The following is a 19,057-nucleotide window of genomic DNA, read 5'->3' as shown; positions in this document are numbered from 1 at the left end:
GTTTTGAGCAATTATAGTAGGGAAATTTATTAGGGATGTTAAATTTTAAGTAGCTGGCAGCAGTTGTAGTTTATGTGCATTCTTTTTACCTCTACTAAATAGTAGGCATGTGTTGGCTTTTCACCTTAAAAAAAATGAGAAAAAGCACACATTGATTGTCACCCAGAAGCTTCCAGTATTAAATTGTAATTGTACAAAAGCATATCAAACATAGGTGTTCTACTGTATTTTGTGCAACCTTGGTAGGGAAGTTTATGAGTGATGTTAAATTTGAAGTAGCTAGCAGCAGTTGTTCATGTGCATTCTTTTAGCCTCTTGGTTCCTGATTGTCAGGTTATAATGATATAAAATTTTAGTCAATCTCCCACATTTTGTGTAGAAGTCTCATATGCATCCATCTTAGTGCAGTCTTAGAAGCCTAGCTCCATCAGAAACAGCTGCCTGTAAAATTTATGATTCCTTTGTATTCTTTTCTTAATACAGGATAGCAACTGTTATGAAGAACTGCTTTATTGTCAGTGCAAATATTAATATATCAGACTTTCAGACTTTTACATATTCATCCACAACACAAACCACAGATCAAACTGTTAGAATAAGAGGCACTTCAAAGATACGAATCAGTTTTACACTCCATGTCTTAACTATCCAAGTGTTACTTCTTGGTGAGTCTTCAGAGACCCTCTTCTGTATGACATACAGTAGTTGCCAACTGTGGTTACCTAACTGCTGGGGATAACAAGTGTGGCTGTTGTTATTGGGTGCAAATGGCTGCATCATCTTGGAAGAGCCTTAAAAAGTATTCAGATGGAAGTGTTTTAGTGAACACAGACTTCAAACACAGTCTTCTGTACCTCAGCAGAAAATGATGTGTTTATAAGCAACCCAGGACAATATTTAATTTTACTCTTTATATGTTTTGTAAAGATTTCGTGTAGATCTTTTTTGTTTTAATTCAGTTCCCCCAAATATGCTACCCCCATAAACATATAAGTCTTGCTTGTATCATTTATGCATGGAAACTACATGGTCCAGTTACTACCTGTGTTTGACATCAGTGTGCAATAAGCACACACAGACAGCAGGTAGCAGCACTGGCAGTTTAGGGTGTATAAAGCATGTTGTGAGGACACACGGAACAATGCAGCTGTCATCATAATGTGGAAACACAGTAATTTATCTGATATCCAGAAGGGCATGATCATTGGCCTTTGGGCCACGTGTGGAAACATTTCTGAAATGGCTAAGTTTGTATATACTGTTTGCATGCCACTGTGGTTAAACTATGATGTGCATGCCAAAATGGGACTATCCGAAACCTGCACTGAGGCAATTTTAGTGCACTATGAGCCATAAATGACAGGTATGAATGATGTCTTTGGAGATACGCAAGGGCTATAGGCGTGCAACTGTTGGCCAACTGATTACCCACACAAGCCAAGGGGCTACCAACAGTGTCTCCTCAGTGACCCTTCAGCAAACATTGCAGCAAATCGGCTGCTGCAGCTGGTGCATGATTCATGCACCCATGCTGACTGCCGTTCATTAGTGACAAAGGCTGGAATTTACAATGCCAATAAGGCAACTGGACACCCAGTGAGTGGTGACAGGTGGACTTTTCAGATGAATCATGTTTTATGTGCCTTTGGACAGATGGCAAACTCTTGCAACAATTGTCGAAAGGACCCAGGTCAGAAGAGGGAGCAGTATGGTCTGTGGAATGATTTTTTGGCATTGCCTTGGGTGATATAGTCATTCTGGAAGGCACAGTGGATCAATACAAATACGCTTCTATTCTTTGGGGACCATGTCCACCCCTGCATGCAGTGTGTCTTCCCTCAGCACAGTGGCATCTACCCCAGTGCAGTGCAGTGCAGTGCAGTGCAGTGCAGTGCAGTGCAATGTCACACAGCTCGCAGTGTGAGTGCATGGTTTGAAGAGTGCTAGAATGAGTTTACCTTACTCCCTGGATTTAAACCCAATTGAGAATCTGTGGGAATACCTTGATCAGGATGTATATGCCATGGATCTTCAATTGATATGCCTAGCACAGCTTGCCAAAGCATTGGAGTTGCCATGGTTCTACATCCCTGTCGGTACCTCCCAAAACCTCATTGACTCCCTTCCTATATATCTCACAGTGGTCCGCACTGTTAAAGGTGGTTATTCAGGCTTTTAACGGGTGGTCACAGTAATGTGACCGGAAAGTGTAGCATTGCATACCAAATTTAAAGATGCTTACTTCTTGGATGTACCACATTCAGCTCATTATATCAAGTTCTCATTGTAGTCTTGTATAATTATATTTCAATTATATCATTATCATCTACTTTTGAAAGCAAATATTTTTATTGTTCTTTTGACATCTTTTAAATATAATTATTATAATATGAATTAATAGAGGGAAACATTTCACATGGGAAAAATATATCTAAAAACAAAGATGATGTGACTTACCAAACGAAAGCGCTGGCACGTCGATAGACACACAAACAAACACAAACATACACACAAAATTCAAGCTTTCGCAACAAACTGTTGCCTCATCAGGAAAGAGGGAAGGAGAGGGAAAGACGAAAGGAAGTGGGTTTTAAGGGAGAGGGTAAGGAGTCATTCCAATCCCGGGAGCGGAAAGACTTACCTTAGGGGGAAAAAAGGACGGGTATACACTCGCGCACACACACAGTTATCCATCCACACATATACAGACACAAGCAGACATATTTAAAGACAAAGAGTTTGGGCAGATGGATATGTGTGTGTGTGCGAGTGTATTCCCGTCCTTTTTTCCCCCTAAGGTAAGTCTTTCCGCTCCCGGGATTGGAATGACTCCTTACCCTCTCCCTTAAAACCCACTTCCTTTCGTCTTCCTCTCTCCTTCCCTCTTTCCTGATGAGGCAACAGTTTGTTGCGAAAGCTTGAATTTTGTGTGTATGTTTGAGTTTGTTTGTGTGTCTATCGACGTGCCAGTGCTTTCATTTGGTAAGTCACTTCATCTTTGTTTTTAGATATAATTATTATAATACTTGCTTATGTTCTCAATCAGGTAAGTATCCTACCACTGTGGTTCTTAAACCAAACAACTTGATTTACCTTTTATTGTTTTTTTAGGCACCAAAGTACATATCTATCTCTTTGATGCAGTATCTGATGCTCTGTTTTAAATGAATGTTGTAGAACTCTGAAACTTTTGGTCTTTTGCAAAACATGACAAGAAAAAATAAACCTTCATTTTCTTTATTTTTAAGTGTTATTTCTTAGGTTTTTGATCTTTCTAAAGACATGTTCCATTAATTTGAATAACTCTGATATCTCCTTCAATTATATCCTCTCCAGAAGTTTTGACTATTCCAGAAACATCTGTACAAGAATGACCCTATTGAAAGACTCTGGACAACATTACCTATCACGATAATTCAGGGATCCTGCAATTAATGGAAACTGAGAAGAATTATTGTTGCACACAAATGAAGATGATAAGAAGGTTGATAGACTGTTTTATTGCCAGGAAAGTTGATAGACTGTTTTACTGCCAGGAAAGAAAGGATGCTACAGGTCATGCAAGTTGAAACAAAAGAGTGAAAGAAGACAGCTACAGAGATAGGTAAATTATCTCACATCCCATTTCAGAACAACAGTGCAGAAGGAACTTGTCCCCACACCCTGAAGGCGTGATGTTTGTTAATCATACAGGAGGGATTATGGGAGTTCTTCCTTCTTCAGCCCCAAAAAAACGATTATAACTCCAATCGTACCTATTTCATTAGTGCCACTAAGGATAAATATTTATCCCATTTCTTTCCTATGCAAAGATACATTATGTTCCAACTCTATGAGTCAAGGAGGCGAGCTGCTACTGGCTCCCACCTCCTAAAATTATCAATTAACTGACTACGAGCCATATACATGGAGGTGACAAAAAGTAAAGGATCTTCAGTAGCCCTTTGGAACCCCTCAGCAACCAGTTGGGACACCTTCAACGATCAAGTTCAAATAAATTGTTCCAACATATTACATGCCGGAGGTCCTTGACACCTTATCTGTAGCACTTGTGTGCCTGTGCTAAGGCTGAGTTGATTTACCTGAACCACCCCCCGCCCAACCAGGGCTTACGAGTTCAATGACTTGATTCTTGGTCTCAGCGCTTGCTCCTTTCAGAGTTCACCCTGCTAAAACAATCCTTCCAATACCTGTTCCCAAGTTCCACTGTACCCCCTTAACATTCAAGGGTTCCTGAGTAAACCCTTGTAGCCCAGAGTTAATTGAAACTCTGTTCCATTGTGAACATCTTTAGACAATTTGGCTTTCTCTGTGGTCAAATGTGCCATCAATGCTGCTTATAGGTGTGTCAGGTTAACAATTACAAAAGAATTTCTTGGTCAGTTATTTGCTCCAAGCACTTGTAGCTTTTAACTAAAACAAAATCCTTCGCTTTAATATCACAGGATTTCCTCTATTCCATCTTTTTCACTACTCACATCTCCAAGGAGGTCACACTTTGTAGGGATAAGAAATGGAATGGCCACATAGGCTCAGTCGTGGGTAAAGCAGGTGGTAGACTTCAGTTCGTTGGTAGAATACTGGGGAAATGCAATCGGTCTATGGAGGAGATTGCTTACAAATCACTTTTTCTAGAGTATCGCTCAAGTGTGTGGGACTCATGCCAAATAGACTTAATGTGGGCTGGTGAACATATACAGAGAAGGGCAGCACGAATGGTCACAGGTTTGTTTGATCCATGGGTCATTGTCACAGTGATATTGAAGGAACTGAACCGGAAAACTCTTGAAGGTGGATGTAAACTATCCTGAGAAAGTTTACTAACAATTTCAGTGTGTCACTGGTGGTGACTGTGGACAATATTGTAATCATAAATGTAATATTCATTTTCTGCAAGAGATTGTAACTATGCCTTTCATAAGATCTTAATTTCTACAGTCTTTTTCAGAAATTCTGTATTTTCTGCTTCTCTAATTGAATCAACACTGTAAAGAAGTTAAATAGAAATTAAATATTGATATTCACACATTGGTATGATTAATGCATTGTCTCTTCTTTGTATGCATCATACGCAACATGATTTGCATTTTGGATGCTTCTGGGAATAGGCTGCTCACATGTCTCATTGCGAGAAGTACCCAGTCTGACAAAGCAGTATACATCCTATCCCACGTTGATTTCCAGTTGTGTTTCCTAGGCCCCTTTTGAGCAGATAGGACTAAAGAATAAATATAGCTTCATATCAAATAACTACTAGTGAAATAAAACACTGGCACTTGGAAAGGCAGTTGATCATTCTGATCACTCATTTAGTATCTTCCTTTGAAACACAAGAAGCCTCTTAAAGAAAAGAATGAACTTCCAATGTCTATACCTGAAAATAAGAGGGCAAATGAAATGCCGTAAGATATATTGTGCTTCTCAGAGCACCACACTGAATACGAACAGATGTGTCTTCAATACAAGTTTTTGTCATACGTCTGTAGGAAGAGGAAAGAAGAAGTTATATCTACAAAAAATTGTAGTTATTCCCCCCCCCCCACCCCATGAACCATGGACCTTGCCGCTGGTAGGGAGGCTTGCATGCCTCAGCGATACAGATAGCCGTACCATAGATGCAACCACAATGGAGGGGGGGTATCTGTTGAGAGGACAGACATGTGTGGTTCCTGAAGAGGGGCAGCAGCCTTTTCAGTAGTTGCAGGGGCAACAGTCTGAATGATTGACTGATCTGGCCTTGTAACACTAACCAAAACGGCCTTGCTGTGCTGGTACTGCGAATGGTTGAAAGAAAGGGGAAACTACAGCCGTAATTTTTCCTGAGGGCATGCAGTTTTACTTAATGGTTAAATGATAATGGCGTCCTCTTGGGTAAAATATTTCGGAGGTAAAATAGTCCCCCATTTGGACTACTCAGGAGGACGTTGTTATCAGGAAAAAGAAAACTGGCATTTTACTGATCGGAGCTTGGGATGTCAGATCCCTTAATCGGGCAGGTAGGTTAGAAAATTTAAAAAGGGGAATGGATAGGTTAAAGTTAGATATGGTGGGAGTTAGTGAAGTTCGGTGGCAGGAGGAACAAAACTTCTGGTCAGGTGAATACAGGGTTATAAATACAAAATCAAATAGGAGTAATGCACAGGAGTATGTTTAACAATGAATAAAAAAATAGGAATGCGGGTAAGCTACTACAAACAGCATAGTGAACACATTATTGTGGCCAAGATAGATACGAAGCCCACGCCTACCACAGTAGTACAAGTTTATATGGCAACTAGCTCCGCAGATGACGAGGAGATTGATGTAATGTATGATGAGATAAAAGAAATTATTCAGATAGTGGAAGGAGACAAAAATTTAATAGTCATGGGTGACTGGAATTCGATAGTAGGAAAAGGGAGAGAAGGAAATGTAGTAGGGGAATATGGATTTGGGGGAAGAAATGAAAGAGGAAGCTGCCTGGTAGAATTTTGCACACAGCATAACTTAATCATAGCTAACACTTGGTTCAAGAATCATAAAAGAAGGTTGTATACATGGCAGAAGCTTGGAGATACTGGAAGGTGTCAAATTATATAATGGTAAGACAGAGATTAAGGAACCAGATTTTAAACTGTAAGACATTTCCAGGGGCAGATGTGGACTCTGACCACAATCTATTGGTTATGAACTGCAGATTAAAACTGAAGGAACTGCAAAAAAGTGGGAAATTGAGGAGATGGGACCTGGATAAACTGAAAGAACCAGAGGTTGAAGAGAGCTTCAGGGAGTGCATTAGGGAATGATTGACAAGAATGGGGGAAAGAAATACATTAGAAGAAGAATGGGTACCTTTGGGAGATGAAATAGTGAAAGTAGCAGATGATCAAGTAGGTAAAAACACGAGGGCTAATAGAAATCCTTGGGTAACAGAAGAGATATTGAATTTAATTGATAAAAGGAGAAAATATAAAAATGCAGTAAGTGAAACAGGCAAAAAGGAATACAAACGTCTCAAAAATGAGATCGATAGGAAGTGCAAAATGGCTAAGCAGGGATGGCTAGAGGACAAATGTAAGGATGTAGAGGCACATATCGCTAGGGTTAAGACAGATACTGCCTACAGGAAAATTAAAGAGACCTTTGCAGAAAAGAGAACCTCTTGCATGAATATCAAGAGCTCAGATGGAAACCCAGTTCTAATCAACTGGAGGATCTATACAAGGGCGATGTTCTTGAGGACAATATTATAGAAGTGGAAGAGAGTGTAGATGAAAATTAAATAGGAGATATGATACGGCGTGAAGAGTTTGACAGGGCACTGAAAGACCTGAGTCGAAACAAGGCCCTGGGAGTAGGCAACATTCCATTAGAACTACCGACAGCCTTGGGAGAGCCAGGCCTAGCAAAACTCTACGATTTAGTGAGCAAGATGTATGAGACAGGCGAAATGTCCTCAGACTTCAAGAAGAATGTAATAATTCCAATCCCAAAGAAATCAGGTGTTGACAGATATGAAAACTACCGAACTATCAGTTTAATAAGCCACTGCTGCAAAATACTAACATGAATTCTTTACAGACGAATGGAAAAACTGTAGAAGCCGACCTTGGGGATGATCAGTTTGGATTCCGTAGAAATGTTGGAATATGTGAGGAAATACTGAGCCTACGACTTATCTTAGAAAATAGATTAAGGCAAGGCAAACCTACGTTTCTAGCATTTGTAGACTTAGAGAAAGCTTTTGACAATGTTGATTGGAATACTCTCTTTCAAATTCTGAAGGTGGCAGGGGTAAAATACAGGGAGCGAAAGGCTATTTACAATTTGTACAGAAACCAGATGGCAGTTATAAAGAGTTGAGGGGCATGAAAGGGAAGCAGCGGTTGGGAAGGGAGTGAGACAGGGTTGTAGCCTGTCCCCGATGTTATTCAATCTGTATATTGAGCAAGCAGTAAAGGAAACAAAAGAAAAATTTGGAGTAGGAATTAAGATCCATGGAGAAGAAATAAAAACTTTGAGGTTCACCGATGACATTGTAATTCCGTCAGAGACAGCGAAGGACTTGGAAGAGCAGCTGAACAGAATGGACAGTGTCTTGAAAGGAGGATATAAGATGAACATCAACAAAAGCAAAACAAGGATAATCGAATGTAGTCAAATTAAATCGGGTGATGCTGAGGGAATTAGATTAGGAAATGAGACACTTAAAGTAGTAAAGGAGTTTTTCTATATAGGTAGTAAAGTAACTGATGATGGTCGAAGTAGAGAGGATATAAAATATAGACTGGCAATGGGAAGGAAAGCGTTTCTGAAGAAGAGAAATTTGTTAACTTTGAGTATAGATTTAAGTGTCAGGAAGTCGTTTCTGAAAGTATTTGTATGGAGTGTAGCCATGTATGGAAGTGAAACATGGACGATAAATAGTTTGGACAAGAAGGGAATAGAAGCTTTCGAAATGTGGTGCTACAGAAGAATGCTGAAGATTAGATGGGTAGATCACATAACTAATGAGGAGGTATTGAATAGAATTGGAGAGAAGAGAAATTTGTGGCACAACTTTACTAGAAGAAGGGATCGGTTGGAAGGCATATTATGAGGCATCAAGGGATCACCAATTTAATATTGCAGGGTAGCGTGGAGGGTAAAAATCATAGAGGGAGACCAAGAGATGAGTACACTAAACAGATTCAGAAGGATGTAGGCTGCAGTAGGTACTGAGAGATGAAGAACCTCGCACAGGATAGAGTAGCATGGAGAGCTACATCAAACCAGTCTCTGGACTGAAGACCACAACAACAGCATATGTCATGTTAGTCAGGTCAATGATTATTATGTTGAAGTTCTCTTTGAATGCTGTGTCACAGTAGTGGATCAGGAAACACAAAAGGTAGTAGTACTGTCAGTATCTTAACCTTTATAAAGCAGCCAGATGCAGTTTTAGTAAGGCTCTGTTTATTTAACTGATGAATCATTGTTTGTAGAGACTTTAATGTTGATTTTGTGCCAAATAATTCCGATCAAGGAGACCTAGAGTTTTTGTGTGCAGTTTTGAATAATTACCCAAAGTAAAGTTCTTGCAGAGGGCTGAAGGATATCAAGCAATATCCATCGACAGTTTGCTTTCAGACCCAACTACCTTCAGTGATTTAGATGTAAAAACAATAGTCAATGGTTTGTCTGACCATCATGGTCAATTGTTAATAATAAAATATGATGATGAGTTAGGCTAAGAAAAAAGAAGAAAAATCCCATTTTATTGAATCTTAAACAATGATTCGATCATGGTGTCATGAGAAGGACGCTATGGAAATATCTGTAAAGCAGAAGTATAGATGAAACATATAACTCTTTCTTAAACATGTTCTTATAGACCTTTGAATCTTGTTATGCCCTAAAACAAAGAATAGTAAAATTAAACAAAGTAGGACCAAGGTATGGATGTCTCCTGGGACTAAGGTATCTTGTAGCAAGAAGAGTGTACACTACCTCATTCAGGGGACAAGTTGTGGTGAAAAGCTGAAACTATGTTGCCAACAGGATTGTAAAATCCTACAGTCTTCTATCGAATAGTTGAAACTAATACACTAAGCACAAATCGTAAAACAGTCATAGGTAAAAAAAGATGATGGAACAAAAAACAAAATTGCAATGCAAATGCAACTGAATTCTGAGAAAATAGCTGTGACAGAAATAATGGCTAATAGAAATCAAGAGCCATCAAATTAAATGATTTCTTCCTTACAGTGGCAGCAAACACGTGTACTAGTGAACAATCAAATAAAGATGTGTTACATTTACTTTGACACTCACTGCATACACCATCAACAGATATTAGTTTCAGATGTAAAACTTCTGAAGAGATTAAAAAATTCATTAGATTGCTAAAGAGTGGTAATTCTTGTGACTATGATTGTGTTTTTTAGGAGAGTCTCAAAATCTTATGCAAAGTTGCTGGGGTAGCCATAAGCTGTTTCTAAAAGCAGCCAATGACACAGGGCGTATTTCCTTGCAGACTTAATGTACTGTACTAATCGTGTATATAAAACTGGAGATAACTAAATACCTTCTAATTATATATCAGTTTCCCCTACTTATAGACTTTTAAAATGTTTCCAATTAAGTGGCCCATGGCAAGAATATTCTACAAGACTTATTAACTGCCTCCCAGTCTGATGTTTGTAAAGGATCATTGACCAAGAAAGTCACAGGAAACCTTACAAATGAAGTCCTGAACTAGACAGGAAAAATTAGCCTGTTGTTATATTTAGCGAGTTTTCAAAAGCCTTTGATTGTATGGATCACAAAATTCCACTTGGTACACTAAACTGTTATAGTATTTATGGAGTCCCCCTTAGAAGGATGGAGCCTTATCTTCTACTTCTACACCTACACTCCGCAAACCACCATAAAGTGCATGGCAGAGAGTATGTCCCCTTGTATCTATTATTAGGGTTTCTTTACATTCTATTTATTTATCGAGCACAAGAAGAATGATTCTTTGAATGCCTGTGTGCGTGCTGTAAGTATTCTAATCCTATCACCACAATCCCTATTTGAGTGATATGTAGGGGGTGTAGTATATTCCTAGAGTCATCATTTAAAGCCAGTTCTTGAAAATTTGTTAGATTTTTTCAGGATAGTTTACATCTATGTTAAAGAGCCTGCCAGTTCAGTTTCTTCAGTATCCCTGTGGCACTCCCTCACAGGTCAAACAAACCTGTGACCATTAGTGCTGCCCTTCTCTGTCTTCGTTCAATATCCCGTGTTAGTCCTACTTGGTGCAGGTCCCACACACTTGAGCCATGTTCTAGAACGGTCACACAAGTGATTTGTAAGCAGTCTCCTTTATAGACTGATCGCACTTCCCCAGTATTCTACCAATAAACCAAAGTCTACCACCTGCTTTACCCATAACTGAGATGACATGATCATTTCATTTCATATCCCTACAAAGTGTTACACCTAGGTATTTGTATAAATTGGCTATTTCCAGCAGTGACTCATTGATATGATAGCCATAGGATACTATGTTTTTTTCCCGTTATGTGAAATGCACAGTTTTACATTTTTTAACATTTAAAGTAAGTTTCCGATCTTTGCACCACTTTAAAATCTTATCAAGATCTTACTGAATAATTACTCAACTTCTTTAGGACAGAACTTCACTATAGATAACTGCATCATCTGCAAAAACCCAAAAGGTTGCTGTTAATATTGCCTGCAAGGTCATTAATATACAGCATGAGCAGCAAGGGTCCTAACACACTTCTCTGGGGCACACCCCAAGTTACTTTTGCATCTGACGATGACTTTTCATGCGAGATAACATGCTGCGTCCTTGCTACCAAAAATTCCTCAATCCAGTCGTAAATTTCACTTGATACCCCATATTATCATACTTTTTACAATAAGTGTAGGTGTGGTACTGTGTCAAATGCTTTTTGAACTCGAGAAATACTGTCTTGATCCAATTTTTTCAGTATTTTATGTGAGAAAAGTGTGAGTTGGGCTTCAGAAGACCAATATTTTCAGAATCCATGCTGGTTGTCATGGAGGAGATCATTCTGTTTGAGATACTTCATTATGGTTGAGCTCAAATATGCTCTAAGATTTGACAACAAATCAATGTCGAGGATATTGGATGGTAATTTTGTGGATCACTTCTAGTACCCTTCCTGTAAACAGGTGTGACCTTTGCCTTTTTCCTTGAACTTGGCACAGTTTTTTGTTTGAGGGATCCATGATAGATTATAGTTAGCCACTTTTCTAACTTGCCCCCAAATTCAGTATAGAATCTGTTAGAGATTCCATTGGGCCCTCGAGATTTATTTAGTTTTAAAGATGTCAGCTATTTCTCAGCATCCTGAAACTAATACTTATTTCAAGCATCTTTTCAGTGGTACAAGGATTAAATTGGGGCAATTATTAAAGGTTTTCCTTGCAAAGGAAAATTCGAAAACAAAGTTAAGCATTTCAGCTTTTGCTTTGCTACCCTCAATGTCAGTTCCTGTCTCATTTGCTAGTGACTGGACATAAACTTTGGTGCTGTTAACAGCCTTTACATACGACCAAAATTTCTTTGGGTTTTGTGAAAAATAATTTGCCAGTAGTCTGCTATGGTATTCATTGAAAGCTTCATGAATTACTCTCTTGACAGCAAAACACATTTCGTTCAGCCTCTCTAACCCTTGCTGCCATTTCCCTAACAGGTGCCATCATTCGCCATGCGTTTGAACTGCCAGTGATTAATAGACCCTACTCTTTTGTGTTTGTCCCTACTCTTTTGTGTTTGTCCTTAAAACAGGTGAAGTGAGTCCCATTGGCTCAGTTTCAGTTCCATTGAAAGACAGCATCCCTAGCTTGTTGGTTAGGGGGATCGGTACAACACCCTGAGTCCTCCCTGGTCACCATTCATCCTCTACAGGACGTCTAGCTGTATTGTTGAAACACCACTTGCAGTAAAGTGGGCAAGTAATGACAGATTACAGACTTCCTGCAGGGGACACAGGATCTACAGGAGCGGAAAGCACCTTTGTTACTGGTACCACAGGTACATGACTCTCAAGAGCTCTCCAAACACACTGATTCACAGCAGCTACCAGTCACTTGACAGTTGTTGTTGTTGTTGTTGTTGTCTTCAGTCCTGAGACTGGTTTGATGCAGCTCTCCATGCAACTCTATCCTGTGCAAGCTTTTTCATCTCCCAGTACCTACTGCAACCTACATTCTTCTGAATCTGCTTAGTGTATTCATCTCTTGGTCTCCCCCTACGATTTTTACCCTCCACGCTGCCCTCCAATACTAAATTGGTGATCCCTTGATGTCTCAGAACATGTCCTACCAACCGATCCCTTCTTCTGGTCAAGTTGTGCCACAAACTTCTCTTCTCCCCAATCCTATTCAATACTTCCTCATTAGTTATGTGATCTACCCATCTAATCTTCAGCATTCTTCTGTAGCACCACATTTCGAAAGCTTCTATTCTCTTCTTGTCCAAACTATTTATCGTCCATGTTTCACTTCCATACATGGCTACACTCCATACGAATACTTTCAGAAATGACTTCCTGACACTTAAATCAATACTGGATGTTAACAAATTTCTCTTCTTCAGAAACGCTTTCCTTGCCATTGCCAGCCTACATTTTATATCCTCCCTACTTCAACCATCATCAGTTATTTTGCTCCCCAAATAGCAAAACTCCTTTACCACTTTAAGTGCCTCATTTCCTAATCTAATTCCCTCAGCATCACCCGACTTAATTAGACTACATTCCATTATCCTTGTTTTGCTTTTGTTGATGTTCATCTTATATCCTCCTTTCAAGACACTGTCCATTCCATTCAACTGCTCTTCCAAGTCCTTTGCTGTCTCTGACAGAATTACAATGTCATCGGCGAACCTCAAAGTTTTTATTTCTTCTCCATGAATTTTAATACCTACTCCGAATTTTTCTTTTGTTTCCTTTACTGCTTGCTCAATATACAGATTGAACAACATCGGGGAGAGGCTACAACCCTGTCTTACTCCCTTCCCAACCACTGCTTCCCTTTCATGTCCCTCGACTCTTATAACTGCCATCTGGTTTCTGTACAAATTGTAAATAGCCTTTTGCTCCCTGTATTTTACCCCTGCCACCTTCAGAATTTGAAAGAGAGTATTCCATTCAACATTGTCAAAAGCTTTCTCTAAGTCTACAAATGCTAGAAACGTAGGTTTGCCTTTCCTTAATCTTTCTTCTAAGATAAGTCGTAAGGTCAGTATTGCCTCACGTGTTCCAGTGTTTCTACGGAATCCAAACTGATCTTCCCCGAGGTTGGCTTCTACTAGTTTTTCCATTCGTCTGTAAAGAATTCGTGTTAGTATTTTGCAGCTGTGACTTATTAAGCTGATAGTTCGGTAATTTTCACATCTGTCAACACCTGCTTTCTTTGGGATTGGAATTATTATATTATTTTTGAAGTCTGAGGGTATTTCGCCTGTTTCATACATCTTGCTCACCAGATGGTAGAGTTTTGTCAGGACTGGCTCTCCCACGGCCGTCAGTAGTTCCAATGGAATATTGTCTACTCCGGGGACCTTGTTTCGACTCAGGTCTTTCAGTGCTCTGTCAAACTCTTCACGCAGTATCGTATCTCCCATTTCATCTTCATCTACATCCTCTTCCATTTCCATAATATTGTCCTCAAGTACATCGCCCTTGTATAGACCCTCTATATACTCCTTCCACCTTTCTGCTTTCCCTTCTTTGCTTAGAACTGGGTTTCCATCTGAGCTCTTGATATTCATACAAGTCGTTCTCTTATCTCCAAAGGTCTCTTTAATGCTCTGTCAAACTCTTCACGCAGTATCGTATCTCCCATTTCATCTTCATCTACATCCTCTTCCATTTCCATAATATTGTCCTCAAGTACATCGCCCTTGTATAGACCCTCTATATACTCCTTCCACCTTTCTGCTTTCCCTTCTTTGCTTAGAACTGGGTTTCCATCTGAGCTCTTGATATTCATACAAGTCGTTCTCTTATCTCCAAAGGTCTCTTTAATTTTCCTGTAGGTGGTATCTATCTTGCCCCTAGTGAGATAGGCCTCAACATCCTTACGTTTGTCCTCTAGCCATCGCTGCTTAGCCATTTTGCACTTCCTGTCGATCTCATTTTTGAGACGTTTGTATTCCTTTTTGCCTGTTTCACTTACTGCATTTTTATATTTTCTCCTTTCATCAATTAAATTCAATATTTCTTCTGTTACCCAAGGATTTCTACTAGCCCTCATCTTTTTACCTACTTGATCCTCTGCTGCCTTCACTACTTCATCCCTCAAAGCTACCCATTCTTCTTCTACTGTAATTCTTTCCCCCATTCTTGTCAATTGTTCCCTTATGCTCTCCCTGAAACTCTGTACAACCTCTGGTTCTTTTAGTTTATCCAGGTCCCATCTCCTTAAATTCCCACCTTTTTGCAGTTTCTTCAGTTTTAATCTACAGGTCATAACCAATAGATTGTGGTCAGAGTCCACATCTGCCCCTGGAAATGTCTTACAATTTAAAACCTGGTTCCTAAATCTCTGTCTTACCATTATATAATCTATCTGATACCTTTTAGTATCTCCAGGGTTCTTCCATGTATACAACCTTCTTTCATGATTCTTAAACCAAGTGTTAGTTATGATTATGTTGTGCTCTGTGCAAAATTCTACCAGGCGGCTTCCTCTTTCATTTCTGTCCCCCAATCCATATTCACCTACTATGTTTCCTTCTCTCCCTTTTCCTACCCTCGAATTCCAGTCACCCATGACTATTAAATTTTCGTCTCCCTTCACAATCTGAATAATTTCTTTTATTTCATCATACATTTCTTCAATTTCTTCGTCATCTGCAGAGCTAGTTGGCATATAAACTTGTACTACTGTAGTAGGTGTGGGCTTCGTATCTATCTTGGCCACAATAATGCGTTCACTATGCTGTTTGTAGTAGCTTACCTGCATTCCTATTTTCCTATTCATTATTAAACCTACTCCTGCATTACCCCTATTTGATTTTGTGTTTATAACCCTGTAGTCACCTGACCAGAAGTCTTGTTCCTCCTTCCACCGAACTTCACTAATTCTCACTATATCTAACTTCAACCTATCCATTTCCCTTTTTAAATTTTCTAACCTACCTGCCCGATTAAGGGATCTGACATTCCACGCTCCGATCCGTAGAACGCCAGTTTTCTTTCTCCTGATAACGACATCTTCTTGAGTAGTCCCCGCCCGGAGATCCGAATGGGGGACTATTTTACCTCCGGAATATTTTACCCAAGAGGACGCCATCATCATGTAATCATACAGTAAAGCTGCATGCCCTCGGGAAAAATTACGGCTGTAGTTTCCCCTTGCTTTCAGCCGTTCGCAGTACCAGCACAGCAAGGCCGTTTTGGTTATTGTTACAAGGCCAGATCAGTCAATCATCCAGACTGTTGCCCTTGCAACTACTGAAAAGGCTGCTGCCCCTCTTCAGGAACCACACGTTTGTCTGGCCTCTCAACAGATAGCCCTCCGTTGTGGTTGCACCTACGGTACGGCTATCTGTATCGCTGAGGCACGCAAGCCTCCCCACCAACGGCAAGGTCCATGGTTCATGGGGGGGAAGACTTGACAGTATTCAGGGCAATTTCCATCTGCTTATGAATGTCAACCAACTCATTCTGTGTTCAAGAACAGGGGCTGCATTTTAGCTGGTGCAATGTATTACAGTACAAAGAACAAGTAACTTTAAATTAAGCCCACTGATTATCTCTTGATCTCTTAAGCCACGGAGTTGATATTTCACTATAAGAATTGAAGCAAATACACATAGATTTCTATTAAAAACGTGTGGAAAAAATTACTAATTTCGCACCACTCTTTGAGGTTAATTTTTATTTTCCTCTTCAAGGGAAAATTAGATGTGAAAAAATAAGTTAATAGGAAACATTACCTTATGGGAATGTGGTGTTTTATTTGATGTAAATGGCAACTATTCTAATTAAATGGCAACTATTCTAATCTGCAATAAAGACATCGAGAAGAATCTGACTAGTAAGTATCACTGAAAGAGTCTCGCTAAGTGTCTGCTTGAAAGTTGGCTATCCAGGACACACAGTATATAAGTCACTGTTTTCACAGTCTGCAGATACACGTTACCTTCACTACTGATGCCATAGCTGAAGTCTGGAACAATAACAGTCATAAATGGTAACATTCACATCTTCTCATTTGTGTCTTGTGCATTGAAATTGAAATTTCACAGCATGTTTGAACGTGCTTGCCCAGCTGGTCGTGCCAGCGTGGTTCATGCACCTAAGTCTCACGAGTGGGTGTTGGTATCTGCATGTAGGTTGAGGCAGCGCCATGTTGAGTGTCACAGTGATTGACAGTTTGGTGGTACGATGCAAAAGCAGGAACATCCTGAAACCAGCGCAGGGTCCCGTGGGCAGCAGCAACGGATGAGACTCTGCGTACGATACAGGCCAAGAAGGGTGTTCTGCCAGCTCTTACATTCCATAGTTGTTGACTCTTTGAGACAGTCACCAAGCAACAGAGCCTGGGCAGTCAGCTGTAGGTTGGCTGCGGGCTATCTGTGCCTGCATTATGCAGTAGAAGTGGCCACATCAACTTGATCCAGTGCCGGATGCTGCTGCGGGAGCAGTGTACTAACCTTGGATTCAAGGCTGGGCCTGAAACGGCATGTTGGCTGTGCTTGTCTTTAACAGCATGGCTGGTAATGGGCTTTGGTACAGTCATCACCCAAGGGTGCTGCAGTGAATGGGGTGGATTTACACTAGCAAAATAAGACATAACTTAGAGAAGCAGTAAAGTGGCATGGAGCCGGAGAGGCTGGTGGAGGTAGCAGAGCAGTGGTACTGCAGCAGTCATCACAGATTGTGGTCAGCTGTCATGCACACATCATTTGCTGGGGCAGCAGACGGTGTTTGCACCTTATGTCCAGAAAATATAGCAGCTGGGAGCCAGGGAGAAATTGTAGAAGTGAGTTTTTGTTATGATGAGCAGAGTAAGAGTGATTTGTGCCATCGAGTGTACCTGCAACTGCTTGTGTCCTGGCATTAGTGGGCAAGAAGAATTTGAATTGTCAGAACACAGTGGGACCATGTTCTGCCTATATTGGTAGAGCAGTGCTTCAATGGCACTTGAAAAGGAATAGCAAGGGTGTCGTGTGCTCTGATTGTATTGTATTTGTAATGCACTGAAATGGTATGAGACTGTGGTGTGTGTAATTGTCTCATAGAAATATGAGTTTTCTAATCTTATCACCAGTTGGTAATTACATGTTAGCTTGTTGTGGCTTGTAGATTGCATTGTTTGTGTGATATCTGTCCACTGTGTGGTGAATGTGTTGGTTGTAGATGTGTGTAATTGTATTTTCCAGTAAGGTAGCATTGTTGTGCAGTTTTTTTTCTTTCCTGTGGCCCTTATAAAGTTTGTGTAGGCTGAAGCCCTATTTCATACGAATGATATGTACACATTTATCTTATGTTAAGCAAATTTGTATGTTCTTAGCTCTCCCTCCCCCCTTTGAAGCTTTTATTATATATAACTGTGGGAGGTTTGTGTGTGTGTGTGTGTGTGTGTGTGTGTGTGCGTGTGTGTGTGTGTGTGTGTGTGTGTGTGTCACTTGAAGTTAACTAATTTCAGTATCGAGTGCAAGTGTTTGTCTTGTTCATTTATGTGTGTACTCTGGTGTTATAAACTGTTGTTAATAAAACAAAACATTTGGTCAGAAGGCCATCGCAATTCCCATGTAAATACCTGTCCCAATGAAATTCTGTCAGAATCTATAGGTAAACAGTCCTATTTTCATTGTACAGTTTTGCAGAAAGATTTCCCATCACATAACAGTACTAGCATCATGCAGCATGTAAACATATAAAATAAATGGGAAAGGAAAAAAAAAACATGAAATGCTTAGAATGTGAGGTTGAAAGAGACGGGTAACACACAGCATGTATTTGGAAAAGTAGAACAGTGAAAAGATGGCAGATTGAAAATTTGCCTCAGTCTATGACACACAGTTAAGTGACTGAGGTGATACAACACTGCTTAAGGCAATGCCATAGCCTTTGTTTGCAGCCAGTTTTACCCATGTTCTAAGTATTTTTATATGTGTACACAAACACTGCTTGACACTATGAAGTTTGTCATAGCTTGATACTAGCTACATTTAAAACTTTTTAAAATTTTTGTTGCAGAAAATGAGGGAGGACATAATGATTATGAAGAAGTACTTCATTTCTTGCAAAGACGCAACTGAACAGCGACTGTTGTGGCAACTGAAGGATTACAATCATTTCATTGATAATGTGGACACATACAGTTTACAGGATCTTATTGACACTAATTCAGGAAGACTGCCTGACAGACTAAGTAAGATCCATGCTGAATTCACAAAGCACATCAAGGAGGAATGCAAGGTAGAGTATTTAAAAGTCTATTATCATTATTATAAAAAGTGATAACCAGAAATATCCTTAATGAATACTGGAAAATCTTGGGAGATATACAGGGCATCCAGAAACAGTCTGAGAAACTTGTA

General features: G+C 39.8%; 1 protein-coding gene across 2 annotated transcripts in view; it reads left to right on the top strand.

Moving 5' to 3' along the window:
- The window catches only part of LOC124712003 (differentially expressed in FDCP 8 homolog A), a 94,061-nt gene that overhangs the window by 37,072 nt on the left and 37,932 nt on the right, over nucleotides 1-19,057 (top strand). For both annotated transcript variants that reach the window (XM_047242302.1, XM_047242294.1), the window contains one exon: nucleotides 18,714-18,935. In XM_047242302.1, coding sequence (XP_047098258.1) covers nucleotides 18,714-18,935 — 222 coding nt within the window. The remainder of the gene's footprint in view (nucleotides 1-18,713; nucleotides 18,936-19,057) is intronic.

This window comes from Schistocerca piceifrons, chromosome 1 (assembly GCF_021461385.2).
Source record: "Schistocerca piceifrons isolate TAMUIC-IGC-003096 chromosome 1, iqSchPice1.1, whole genome shotgun sequence".
In the NCBI taxonomy this organism is placed as follows: domain Eukaryota; kingdom Metazoa; phylum Arthropoda; class Insecta; order Orthoptera; family Acrididae; genus Schistocerca; species Schistocerca piceifrons.
The sequence above is the reverse complement of the archived record's forward strand: the minus strand, read 5'-3'. Positions and strand labels throughout refer to the sequence as shown.